The sequence below is a fragment of the Channa argus genome, chromosome 19 (assembly GCF_033026475.1).
Source record: "Channa argus isolate prfri chromosome 19, Channa argus male v1.0, whole genome shotgun sequence".
NCBI classification, from domain to species: domain Eukaryota; kingdom Metazoa; phylum Chordata; class Actinopteri; order Anabantiformes; family Channidae; genus Channa; species Channa argus.
The window spans coordinates 8495555-8509906 of NC_090215.1; the positions used below are offsets into that span (position 1 = coordinate 8495555).

The window sequence follows — 14352 nt, forward strand, 5'->3', positions numbered from 1 at the left end:
GTATGGCGAAGTGTGCAGTAGCCTGCATCAATTTCAGACTGAGTCGTATAGTCAAAGAAAAATCTATACTGTGGCTTTCTGAAATCATCCTTTGCATATATTGGATATTCTGCATTTTATCTTAACCTTGGTTTCTTTGGTGAATTTGGTGGATGATTACATTTAATAGCTCACTGTACAATAGGTTTGTGTGGGAGTTGTTCTTACTCAAAATGCTGGTTTAGACATGTATTACATATGCAGCCAATTTGTATTCATAAGCTTCTTTTTCCAATGTTTTTTTTACCTGAATATAGAAAAATGAAATGGCAAAGTTCTCTTAACTGAAACACAAAAATCAACATATCAAACATGTCAGCTGTTATATGTTTGGTTGCTAAAGCAGTGTAATCTACCAGGAAGTAATTGCACTAGCACGCTGACTTTCCTTAAAGCATTTGGGGAAAACAAATACAAACTCTTGTCTTTGTAGATGAGTTCAGGCATAGGGAGCTATGCCACTCTGTCTCCCAAACGTCTGGCAGCTCACCACGCTTCTGACCAGTACAAGATCTCCCACGAGCTCTACGCTACTGCTACCCTGCAGAGGCCTGGCAGTCTGGCAGGTGGGAGTTCACACGCTCATGCAGTTTCACACGCACATAAACGTAACCCAAATAAATGTCTAACTCTTCTTAAACTAACTGTACTGTGAGCCGTAGAAGGATGTAATGTTTTTGGTTAGAATTGTAGGGCTATCTACTCATTTACATTCAACAGAGGCATGAGAGCATCTTTGTGCCTGCCCTTTATAAAGCGGAACTTCAGAATGAATGCACTGGCTGAGCCGTCGCTACATTTGTGAATTGTGAGCTGTTTATGTGTTGTGCTTACAAGATAGAAACCTCTTTTAGAAAGGTTGAAATCCCGAACATCTTTTGACTGTGTCTGGCAGCTGAACGTTATTGCATGACACTGGTCTTGGTATAGGCAGCATTCAGACTAACAGGGACTTCGGTAATGCTTTATATTACAGCCTGTGACTTGCAGGGTAAGTACAGTGAACCGACTGTGTTAGTTAACCTACTTATTAGTAACAACAGTGTATCTCCACAGTACCTATGGATACATATTTGTTGTTACTTGATAACAAGAAGAAAACTTTGGGGAATAACAGGTTAACAAAATGAGAATAAGAAAAATACCTACGGTGTTTTGTAGTGGGGTACTTATTAAATACTACATGATAGGCGCAAATACTTATGATACAGTGTAACTAGAGATGAGGAGAGGATAAGAAGCTCCACTTTAAATTACAGTCCTCATTCATGGCGTAACTACAGATAAAAAGAGGGTAAGAGGCTCCATTGTAAACCTATCACACCAATCATGTAATATTTAATTATTTATCAATACGTTGTTTGTAATACTAAAGTTCAACAGATTTAAATTGGTTTTCCATGCTTTGAAGCAATAAAATAAAAGCATAATTGCTATTTATTTTGTCAGAAATTAATAAATCTAAACCCCTTTGCTACCTGTAGTTATACCGTGAGTACAGCAAATGAGGGCTGTAATTTAAAGTGGAGCCACTTAGACTCACAGCAGTTACATCATAAGTATTCACACCTGTCATGTAACATTTAAGAAGTACCCCTTAACTACAAAAATACACTGTAGGTATTTTTCTTGTTTTCATCTTGTTATCCATTTTTTTAATTGTAATCCAATAACAACAAATATGTATCCGTAGGTACCTGGGGGGGAAGGGGGGGGGGGGGGGGGGGGGGTACACCATTGTTACTAATAAGTACACAGTAAGTTCCCTGTACTTAAAGTGTAACGATGGGCTAATAGCTTTTTCTCTTGACATCACAAAATTGAGTTGGCTGAATGTCAACCCAAAAATGAAAATGTGTTGTGCCAGCTGTTTATGGTCCATAGTAGTTTAGTCTATAATTTTATTTGACGTGGGCCATTTGTGCCTGTCTGCATTAGACACTGCAAATAGCCCGTGGTTTCGAAGGCTTTAAATTCTCGAGACTTGTATAACAAGTGCCAGCGAGACTTAAAGCTGCTTTAGGCTTCTTCTTTCCTTTCCTTTGCTTTAGAGCACAGAGAAGTAGCTCTACTACTTTCCACTAGGATTTTTTTAGTCACATTTTTGTGCACCAATGAATGGACCGACTCACACTAAGCCCAGGCAAAACCTTAATTAACAGCCTCTTTTACAGTGTAATTTGTTTGCATGAAAGTGAAAATCATTCATTCTCATGCAAACAAAATGAAATATTTAGCAAGATTAATATTGATGAAATAAAACAGCAGTGTTTCAAAGCTTAAAATAAGTTTAATTGATTAGTACTTTAAACTTGGTGCAATACTGATGAGAAGTGGCACATACGTGCTTTACCCTGAGGGCATAAGTGGGATCCTGAAGTAACCACTGTGGTTTCATCTTTCCTGAAACCTTTAAATGTAGAAGAGAACAAGTACTGAGCATGAAGGATTCCTGATAATATTAGTCGTGATAACAATAATTAGATGACGTAGGTGATCTGAAATTGGTTTCACAAGAACGGACTACTCCATTTAAGTTGATTGTATAAGGACACTTTAAAGGCGATAAGCATAAGCAATTCGTTTGTCAGTACTTCCCGGTTTTTTATTTGCCATTTCTGGTGCCCACCATAATTTCACAGTCCGGCCATCAAGCAGGCATGTGTTAGATACTGATGGTGACTCCCAGCTGGTAACATCCTCCTGGAAAAAGCACAGCCTAGTTCATCTGAGTAGCCTGTGTGGAGAGGTACTTAAAAGCTCTACAGCACCTACTCCACAGTGAAGTTAAGCTGCGTAAAACAGCAATCGCCTAAAAAAAGACATTCCCTCTCTGTGCTTTCCGCGTGAAAGGCCTGAGTGATACAGTCCTCTGTGTAAAAATATCACTTAAGTGCCACAATAGCATATTACTCGGCTGAGGAAAATGAATCACCAAGATCTGTGAGCAACCGAGATAAATAAGGTTATTAGTCAATAATGTTTATATAGAGGATGAGAGACTGAGCTTCATGTGCATTGACTGGTCGTTGATATTAGAGCATCAGTAACCTCAAATAATATGGATCCCTAAGATTTGTAAGTATATGGTCCTGTTCTGGATTTATTTTGACTGCTCTCACTTTTGATCTTCAACGGATAAAAAACCTCACCTTATTCTAGTAAAAGGACAATAGCCCATGTACAGTACCCATGAGAGAGCAGCTGTTGTTTTATGTTGATATAAAAATATAACTTCAGGTGATATTCAGTTTGCTTTTTTTCCTACACAAACAGGATTTTGAGAGATCAAGGGACCAAAGCTATTTTTTGCATTTTGTTATCCTATTTAAATATTTTATTGAATGAAGCATCAAGAGAGGCCATTCTACTTTTTTTCTCTCTGTCTTCCGTTCCTAAAGTTTCTTCTCCCTCTGAAAGAAAGAGGTCAGTGCTTCCACAAGTGGGCCTTTATGAGTCAAAAAATACATGAATAAAGAAATAAAATGACTCACCAGGACTTCAAAGATAAAAGGCACGAGGGGAAGAGAGAGAGCGAGAGTCGGGATGTGTAATGCTGTTACGGGGTGTGTCCTTGACTCTAATTAACGTTCCTTCATGCATGTTTTGTGTGTCTGCCTTTTTCTTCCTTTTTTTTTCTTCTATCAGTTTCTAAATTCGCCTCATTTTGTTTATGCCCAATAGACGTAACATGTTGCACGTAATGTGACATCCAAAAAAAACGCGCTGTAAATGTAAGCTCTTCTCCACCCATCCGTCTTCTTTATCTCTTTTTCTCGCTCCCTTCTTCTGACAGCCCCTTCGACATTCTGTTTGTTTTCTCTATCTGGCTACTGCTGGCCAGCCGAGTGTGACGGGAGGCAGCCTACCTTTTCCATAGCATCGGAGGTAAACAGGCCCGTCACTTAACAATGCTGCTGAAAGGAGGACACGGTTGCGTGAAACGCAGTGACCTCTTCGCTACAGTCATGCCCAAGACAGGCATGATGAGGTAAACTATTGCCTCATCGTTTTCCTTAGCAGTAGAGGAAATAAACGGCCGGCTCTTGGTCAAGAAGCTCTGTATACAATTCTACGTCTTAGCCCGTTCCAAAAAGGAGCTTCAGGGAAACGAATCCTGATAAGTGCTCACTGCGGTTCATCTTTGACACGCTTTCTTTGGCTTCGACACATAAGACAAGGACACACTGACAAACTACAGGCTACATGTGATCTCACTGAGACGGCTGAGGGCCTCACATGCATTTCTTCATGATGTGATCTGAAAGGTTGAGGGGTTTTGGCTGTGTTAACTTGCTGATACACAGAGAGGTTTGAAACTCTCTGCCCCTTTAATCGCTGGAAAATCCTTGGCACACGACTTGCCTTCAGCTGAGCAATAACAGGATATGATAGGACGTTAGCTCCACTGGACCATCTCCCTTTCTATCAGTTACTCATGACTTCCAAAGTCTGGGTATATCTGCACATCTTTTCATTTTACTTCTGCCATGTCACCTAAGCTTTGCTGACTGGCTTTATTATTCCCTGCAGTCTCCTGCTTTGTTCTCTTTCCTAATTTGTATTTAGCTCTTTGTGTTTTTAGAGGGAGGCTGATGACTTACATTTGTTCTGCTGTGTAATAAACAAATGCCTGCTCTCAGTATCTTTCTAGCAACTTCCAATTGTATCTTCCCTCCATTTCTTTCGATTTCATTTCTCTATACCACCCTTCTTTTCCCCATGTACCTTGTCTCATATTTGTCCTTCTCTCATTTTTCCCCTGCTTTCAGCCTCTCTCCCCTTTATCCTCTTAACTTTTTTTTCTTCCTCTTTCTTTTCTTCAGGTTCTCGTGGCTCCTACAGTAGTCAGCACAGTCAGGAGCCCCTTCGGCCCTTGGGGTCACCAGAGCAGCACATAGAGCCCATCTATGAAGAACGTGTCTACCACAACAAAGGCCCCATGAGGAGCCTCAGCCAGAGCCAGGGGCCGGACACAGGCCCTTATCGCAACAACACAGGTAAGGCTCTGTTGCTTTTGTTGCATTTGGATGTTCTTCTTCTCTTCATATTACATGTTTTGCATTCTACGTTGTTTTTACAATTAAAAAAATGACTATTTTTCCATTTGTTGTTATTTTGTTGTCTTACAGTTTCTCAGTATTGTGCATCAGACATAGCAAATTGACAGACAGCATTTACTGTAGATGATGGACAAAGTCTGCCTGTATGCAAATGTGATCACGGTGCTGGGATGGGAAGAAAAAGAGACAGTAATTAAATAAATAAATTCAATAAATAAATAAATTTAATAAATAAATTTCCGTCAGTTTAAGTCACTTCACACATGCTCTCACTTCATGTTAATTGATGCTTGCTTACCCAGTGTCAGGTATACACGATGTATAGAAGCATCAGCACCCATCAGGGCTATTCTTTTTCTGACAGGTGTATTTTTCTGAGGCATGTGTTGTGTTTTTATGCATTTTTCAGAATAATCTGACAAATAGGATGTTCTGGCCCTTTTCCTGTCTTTGTTAAGGCTCCTTCTTTGAGCTGTGTAGTCAGTCAGCACATTTCCCATAACTGCCTCCAACCCAGGGACAAATGGAGAAAAAAAAAATAATGGAGTACAGAATGTGTAGTATAGAAAGAGCCATCACAGACCAATTTGTTGCTTAGTAGTAGACATGTTGTTTGCTTCAGTTTTACCAGTTTAGAATGAAGCACAGTTGGGCACATATTTTATCAAATACACACAGTCAGACATACGTTCTCGCTCGCTCTCTCCGTAACTCCCATTGTTGCCAGCAATGTATTTTTAATAGGGCCTCATTGAGCTTATCTCAATATGGGTTTAGGTACGCCATGTTAATCCCATTACCGTATCATACTCACATGAAAACACCCAAGTTGGTCACGCCACGTTCACAGCTCCCTCAATGTCATTAACCAGCCTATCCTTAATAGCTATCATTAGCATTTGGGTCAGAATCATAGCAGTAAATAAGCCACTTTAGACCACAGTTTGAGTCGATCAGTTTGACTCAGCTGAAAGGACTAAGAATTGCCTTTAAGCATAGAGCTTGGCGATTGAAGCACATTTCAGACTTAGGAGGTCTCGTTGGTTTCGCTTTTATCCTTTGCTTTGATTACTGTCGATGAAATTCTACACGGCACACAGCGACGGGATTGTCTTTACAAGCAGGAGTTAATTAAATAATTGTGCCTCAAAAGTGTACAGAGAGGATCCGCTGTTATCTATAATTTACTTCGTTTTGTGCTTGTAGTATCAATAGATGGGTATAAGAGAACTTACACAGGAAATTTGCACTGCAGCTATAAAAATCAATGGACTGTGGATTAGACTGTGTACATTTAATTGCAACGCTTGAGATTCACAAAACGCTACTCCTATGATACAGTATTTTAATGACTTGTCTCACCTTGTTTGGAGCTAAATAATCAGAGTATATTATCATGAACCTCTTTACCCCTTGCACAAATTGGGCCCTGTAGTTCTTGGCCCATGTAACTGCATGCAACTGCAAATCAGCACACCAAAGATGAACACCTTGAAGTTACTAGGCAGTAGAATTAAGGCCTGGGCTTTTTTTGCAGCATGTTTTAAAAGTCATGTGAATAGTATGTTCAGTGACAGGGAGATTGTCTAATAAGGATTCATAATGCACAGAGTGATAGCACATAATGAACTGATAAGGGCTATGCTGACATGGTGAGCGGCAAGCCATTAATTATGTCATGGTGCCTTTTCTTGGAAATGGCAGCCTCACATTATTGGTTCATTAAGCTGGCATGGATCAATGTAATTAATGCTATAAGTCATTCCTTTGATGAAAGAGAAGGGAGATGTTTGTGTGGGTTTTTCACACCAAAATTGCAAAGCTGTAGTCAGTTGGGTCTGTGTGCCGTGCAGCATGCTAATTCAGGCCCAGTTTAACCAAAGCATTTGCAGACAAATGAAGCTCACAGTATTCAATGAACGTGTGGCCCATTACTTAACTCGACACTTTACTATGAAGAAGAGAAGCGTAATATAACAAAAGCAATTTAGCTGGCTGTAATTGTGCATGCACAATATACTGGTCAATTCCTGACCACATTTTTGACAGTGTCAGTTGGAGAGAAACAGGACATGAAGAAGAAGAAGAAGCAAGTAAGGCTGTTCTCAAAGTTACATCAATTGTGGTGCAATAGTAGAGGCTGTTGAACTGTGCTGCATTTTGTGTCAATGTGAAGTGACTTGAGTTTGGTTAAGGGTTAATGGTGGCACTCTCAGCCAAGAATTCACAGTATATTTTATTGTGATTTGTATGTCACTGCGACTCTCAACCTCTGTCTAGTACATCTCGTAAGAACACCCGAAAACAAAGAGCCGCGTAGTCCTAGAAAGTCGGCTGACATTTTCTTGCAGCACTTGGGATGGCGCTGGAAAATTCAGTCAGGTCCAGTTTTGAACCTTCAATTGGGTTTACCTGCCTGTGGGCTCAGTTTCCACTGCTCTCTGCTCTTCTTAGCTCAGTTCACTTCTACGCTCATTGTTGGCCTGAGTGTTAGCAATGTCATCTATTTACAGCTGAGGAAAATCTAAAAATAAGTCACCACTAAACATCTGCTCCACTTGTACAATCTCTCCCTCACATGCTCACAGCCTTTTCCACTAACTCTTTTTGACTGCTGTCTCACCCTCTTAAAAAACATACACACATTGATGCATAGCTCAATGTGCAGTGTGTATCTGTGTGTTTTGCCACTATATAAACTGTATGTGTATAGGCATTGACCCACAGCGTTTCATTCTTGGATTAAACCAGGCCAGTGCCCCGGAGGACTGCAGGTTAATGTGGCCTATTTCAAGTGATTATTCCTGCATGGTCACAGCGTCTCCAGTGCATGCATGCATACACATTCTGGTACAAAGAAGAATCGCAGCAAGAAAAGGCCTCGGGATGTGGTTTACACATTAGTGTATTTTGCCAAAAAGACACAGTTTGTTTTTGAAAATAGCCTACACTTTGTCACTATGCTTTTCTTTCTTTTGTTACTCTCTCACTGTATTTGACATCGCTCTAACTCTCTCTACACTCTCCCACTGTCTGCTTCTTCTTATTTTTCTTTTCGCACATATTTCTCTTTCTTTTTTCCTCTATGTCTAATCTGTCATAGTCTCTGCTAACTGAGGGAACACTGCAAACCAGTTAAATGTTTTCCTCTGACTTCCCCACTGTCTTGTGTGCCTTCTTCTCTCTTCTTTCTTCCTCTCCTTTACTCTGGCCTTCCCTCCTTGTTCTACCAATTTTCCTTTTCCTCCTCTCTTGCCTTTGTTCCTATTTTTTTTTTTTTTTTTTTTTTTTTTTTTTTTTGCCTTTGTGCCTCCCCTCTTTAAGCTGTGAAAGCTATCTTGGCCTGTATTAATGACTCTGACCACTGGGAATAACAGCAGCTCTAAATGGATGTGACACTTTTTCTCTTTAATAGCTTAACATCAGGCCTGCACATAGCTAAGGTGGCAATAGTGAGAATGGGCTGATTCACTGCCATGGCTATTTGTCAGATGCATCTAGTAGCCAGGTTGAGCTATTGCTGTTGATAAGGAGTGTTGTGCAGTTTAACACCACTCCCTGCAGTATCTTTGAAGGAGACAGACACAAAGTCTTAGACAATCAGTAATCACTAAGCCATGGTGAAAACAAGGTTGTATTTTCAGCCATTAGCAGAACCAGATCACTGAAAAGTACAAAGCTGGATAAGAAGGAAGTGGTATTTGCATTTTGTGGCATACACACATTTTACATTTAACTACTCTGGTCTTTCCTATAGTTTCATGTATTATTATCTGATCTGCTGACAGGTTTGCATTTTGTCATATACGGTACTGTACAGAACTTTGAATAAAACACAGAAACACTATACTGGTTAGTCTTACAGTATAAATGTCTTATTACCTGATACTGACAGTGCTTTATTCTGCGCCCACTAATGAAGCTTTACAAATTTGAACCTCATCTATGGAATTCTAAACTTTAGTTTTCTTAGTGCTCCGTGACCTTTGTTTTTTCGGATATTTTCATATGGAAAGGAAAAACTTAGCATATATTTTTGGTCTAATCCTCCTTTTTGCTGGTACATAGTGACTTTTACAGCCACATTTGCTTTTTTTCCCCTCTTCATTTGCAAATAAATGCAAACTTGTAGTTTTCAGTTTAGGACAAGGGGTCTTTTCTTTGGCCCTTCACACACACACATAGTAAACAGGAAAGGCAAGCAAAATTAAGACTTTTTTGCATCAAACCTTTAAACAAGTCAGCCGCTTTCCTTCTGTAATGAGATCTGACATCCTAATGAGGGGGACAGAACAGAGAGAGTGATGGAGGAGGGAGATGAGAGAGAAAAAACAAGCCAAGGAGAGGAGGAAGGAATGGCTGAAGATGCAGAGGACTGGAGAGAGACTGCGCTTTCTGTGTGTCTTCTAAGCACAAAGCCGGGGAAGTTCAGAACACCTCTTAAATAGAGAAAGTGACAGATCTGTGTAAAGAAAGGGAAAAAAGACCCACTTTCATCTGACACATGTCCTCCAGCATCAAAATATGGTTTATAATACTAATCATCAGTCACTTGGGCAAGTATGCAGGTATATTTAAAGGTTTAAAGATTATTTGTAGTTACTTATTTAGTGGTTAGGGCTAAAACTAGTCACAAATCTTTTTCCATGTAAATATTTTGACTATAGACAAAATCAGTTCACATTTCACTCTAAGATGTAACTAGCCACAGGTGCAGATGCTACATCCCTAAGTCAATTAATTTAGTTAATTATAAGTCAGGTTAAATTTTAGCGTGGCTCCTGATCCTGTCAGTCTGTTATGTCATTTATTCTATGACCCACAATGGCTAATCTCAGTTTAACTGAGGCAGCATAGGTAGAATTCCTCTGCAGTAATCAGTTTTCAGACAGATGAACTGGACTGTGACCGGCAATGCAACTATGACCTACAGTACCAGTCAACTTAGTGGACAAAAACTTAATTTATACATTGAATCCATGCGACTTGTTTTGTGCACTTCATACAGTAAGTTTTTGCTGAAGCCTCAGAAATCTTTAATTACCTGCTCAAAGCATCTGACTTACTCTTTGAATCAGCATAAATTCTTTCCCTTGTGAAAACATATGGTGCTTCCTAAATGTGGGTCTAAGTTAAGTTGGTGTTATTCACCCCAAACATCCTTTTTACAGGCACACACTGTACACGTGGGCAAAATAAGTGAATTTAGAAATGCACACACACACACACACACACCACTACAAATACTGTTTATAGCCCATGCTGCAAATACATGCACAATGTATGCACAAAGATACACACAGGAACTTGTGTCCCATGCCATCTCACTTTTACATCATTACCATATTCTCTGTTTCATCAGCAGTAATACATTCATAACTGTAGAAGGAAACTTTCATTTGTTTTTGTCCTCAGAGATCACACAGATAATATAGGCAAAAGCATCACTGATTGTGTTTAAGAAATAAAAAGAAGTGTTCATATGTACAACATGTTTTATTCATTAATTGATTCACAGTGTCTCACTGCATACACTGTTTATTACCTCTGGGTTTGGCCTCATAATCACAATCCCTCTGAAAAGGGTTTGGAAAGCACATTTCGTCCTGTTTTCACTTTTAGTTCAGTATCTAGACAAATTTAGTGTGATGTAAAATCCATTTCCTAAACCCACAAATCATATGCAAGATGAAAAAGAAAATTCACTTATCAACTTGGGTGATAAAGAGGGCCCGATCCACCTAACCTGCATGGCAGAAGGAGCACCTGGAGGAAACCAATAGAAACGAAATACAAACTCCATAAAAGCACAGATGTCAAATTTGAATGCTTGCTAGTAGGCAGCAACACTAAGAACTGAGCCACCAGGTTAGCGCTTAAACATTTAACATTGTGCTGCAAATTTGTGGTCGTCTCTTGCATGTCCTCTGATTCTTAAGAGATTTGTCAACATTAATAACAGTATCTGTGCCATAAAGCAAACATTACATTTGCTGGTTAATCAAACCTGATCATATTTAAAATGAAATGATGTGGCTACCGCATGCTTTTACTGTATTACACCTTCAGCGAGTTAATTAAAAATGGTGCATTAGACCTACAGTCGAGGGTATTCACACAGAATGAAAGAAAATCAAACTTTAGTTAAGGCAGCTTAGTGCAAGGCTCACCTGACAACCTTTGTAGAATACAGTGCTTATTTTATTCAACTTTTCCAGACACAAGACTGTCATCTTCTGTGCCTGTATTTCTTGAATTAACAGAGCACCCTTAACTTGAAAGGGACTCTCATCTTTTTCACGACTTTCACTTGTGTCCTCCCGCAGCATGAACATTCAGCAACAGTCATTGGCCTGTGACCCCTGATGTGTCAAAGTACATCTTGCACCTTGACTTATAAGAGTTTAGCTCCTACATGTTAGAAACAAAAAGTGAAAAAAGGGCATGTGTGTGTGCACTCATGTGTGTGTGTGTGTAGGATAAATGTGTCTTCCAGTTTATCCATCTCAGGAACATCAAGGGCTTTGTGTTAGCCAGGAGGAATTCCTAGTGATAAACAGAGGGAGAAACTGCTCCTTATTCACCTTCACATCCAAGCCCTGTGTGTGTGTGTGTGTGTGTGTGTGTGTGTGTGTGTGTGTGTGTGTGTGTGTGCGTGTGTGTGCATCCGTGGCTGCTATAGGCAAGGTTGCATGTGCAGGCTGTCATAAAGCATTAGATAAAAGATGTGTTACAGGCACGCATGTTTAGTGCATGTCTGTCACTTGTATATTATATATTTAGAAATGCATGTTTGTTTGTATGTGCATGTGTGTGTGTGTGTGTGTTTATGTGTGTGTAAGCTAGAGACTGTACTGAGGGGTTTTGTGTAATCGTGCTGAGCGCTGAAGCGTGTCAAGTGAAAGGACATGTCCTCAGCTCTGATCACATAGTCTACTACAACCACAATAGAGAGAGTGAAGGAGAGAGACAGAACAAACCGAGAGAAACACATGAAATGAATGGCTGATTGAGAGACACGAAAAAGAAGCAGGAAGGGAGTGGTCTACAACAACAGGGGTGGGGGGAGCGGTGTATGCGAAGGGAATGATGTGAGAGAAAAGATGAATGGAGGTATGGACACAGGGAGACAGATCAAGAGGGAGATGGGAATAAAGAAAGCAAAGAAAATGGCGATGGAATGATGGTAAAAAGATGTTGACAATGTCAGAGTACGACTGAAAGAAATAGAGGCAGAGATGAAAGAATGAAAACGGAGGATTGACATGGAAGCTTAGAGGATTGGTTTGATCCCCTGTAGTTTTTTTCTTCTCGCTCCCTCCCTTTTTTTCCTCCATCTCTTCTACATTCAATGAAGGCTCCCTTGTCTCAGCAGCCCAGAGAAAAAGTCAGTCCCTCTCTCCAAGCTAGCCAACCCCTCATGCCGGCTGGCTAATTGCAGAGGTATCACTGTGTCAAATGACTAATAGAGTTTCCCTTCCCATCACTAATCTGCCAGCAGGAGCACAGCCGTGATTTGTTTACTCTACAGCGAAGCAAGGGAATACAAAGACACACCCGCCCTTTTATTTCCTCTCAAACACAATTTCACGCCGCCAGAGCGTTAGGTGTTAGTGGAGCATGCATGTGTGTGTCTGATTCATATGCACACATCACATTTCACCATTTGGTTAATATTCATGAAACAGCACAGTAAGTTTCCCTGGTGCTAGTCTTTAGCAAATTAACAAAATACACACCCTCACTTACTCAAGCACATATACGTTGGTTTCTTTGTGAACTCCTTTCATTTCCATATTTGTTCCATAACCGCAAAGCCAAACTATTAGAGGAATGCAAGACTACACACACACACACACACACACACACACACACACACACTGATTTTTGCCAGGCAATATTGTCCCCAAAGGTCAAGTCATCAGTCAACACACAATTACCAGAATAGATGATAAATTCAGCAGCTCTCCATTTGCTTAGGGTAGAGGGGGAGAAGATAGAAAGTTAAGTGAGGAAAAGAATTCAGTGTGTGAAGAGACGTGGGGACGTTAAAAGTAACCGAATGCGAAAACTAAAAGACAGGCTAAAAATATTTCAGGGGATTTCTTTGTCTTTTTGCTCTCTACTGGCTCTCTGTCAGTTGTCATTTTTTTGTTTGTTTTTTTCAACCTCCTTCCAAGGACATCACTGTTCAGTGGCCGCGGCGCATGCTATAAGAATAATTTGACAGGCCTTTTTTGTTTTCCTTCTCCCTTCTTCTCACTGTCCACCCTCTCCTACTCTGTGAGGATTGTCCTGTTTGGGTGTCAAGTCTCAGTGAGTGCATACTGACACTTGGTGGTGTTACCCCAAAGCTCCAGTTGCTAATGAGACGTTCAGAAGGACAGACACAGCCCAGACCCGATTTAAAGAGTACAGAAAAGACCGGGATTTGCTTCTGATGGGAATAACTCCGCTTCATTACCCTCCTGTAGCCTCTGTTCTATGTGGCTCTACTGTCGCACCCCCCATTGCCTCGATTCCTCCCTCTCCCGTCTCGTTTGACTCTTCTCTTTCAGCTATTTCTCTCTTTTTCCCAGGCTTGCTCACTGTTTCCCCTTCCTCGCCTAATTCTTTGGATCTTTGTCAAATTTGGAGCATCAGCAGAAGAGCTTTCACAGCCTTTAACGTCATGGGCATTGCATGGTTTAGTCTGAAACATGAATGTTTCACTGGCTCACTGGAAAATGGTTTTTGTTAACCTGATTTTAGAGTGATGGAATATTAATATGCTAATGTGGTTACATCATCCAAAAGGATGGTTCCCTTATAGTTTACCAGAGCTAATGGGAAGAATTTCAGTAAGAGCTTTGGCAAATGATTATTGAAGACGTATCAGTGCTGACTTCTTTAGTGGTGCCCCCCTGTCTCATGACTTTATGATGAGTTTTATTTTGGAGGGGTAAAAGAGTGTTGTGAGTGTAACTGTATATATAGGGTATGAGAAAATGTTTCCTGGTGTGTGCGTGTGTGTATGTATGTGTGTCTGTGTCTGTGTGTGCGTGTTTGTGCGTGTGTGTGTTCTACTAAGTAGAATGTCCCTTCTTGTGTGTAGCTGTTTGTTTTACCCCTGTATTTATCACTGTATATTCAAACCTTTTGTGTATTTGCCTGAATCACTTCACTCATTTTTTTCCCCTTTAAATTCCATTTGTCAATGCCAACACCACAATATGGTCACATTTTTATTTTATTTCTGCTCTATGTTTCA

The 14352-nt window shown here is 40.2% G+C and overlaps 1 protein-coding gene across 5 annotated transcripts in view; it reads left to right on the top strand.

Annotated features, from left to right (window-relative positions):
• ctnnd2a (catenin (cadherin-associated protein), delta 2a) overlaps nucleotides 1-14352 on the top strand; it is a 222725-nt gene that overhangs the window by 115210 nt on the left and 93163 nt on the right. For all 5 annotated transcript variants that reach the window (XM_067486635.1, XM_067486633.1, XM_067486632.1 and 2 more), the window contains exons 10-11: nucleotides 473-605; nucleotides 4866-5039. In XM_067486635.1, coding sequence (XP_067342736.1) covers nucleotides 473-605; nucleotides 4866-5039 — 307 coding nt within the window. The remainder of the gene's footprint in view (nucleotides 1-472; nucleotides 606-4865; nucleotides 5040-14352) is intronic.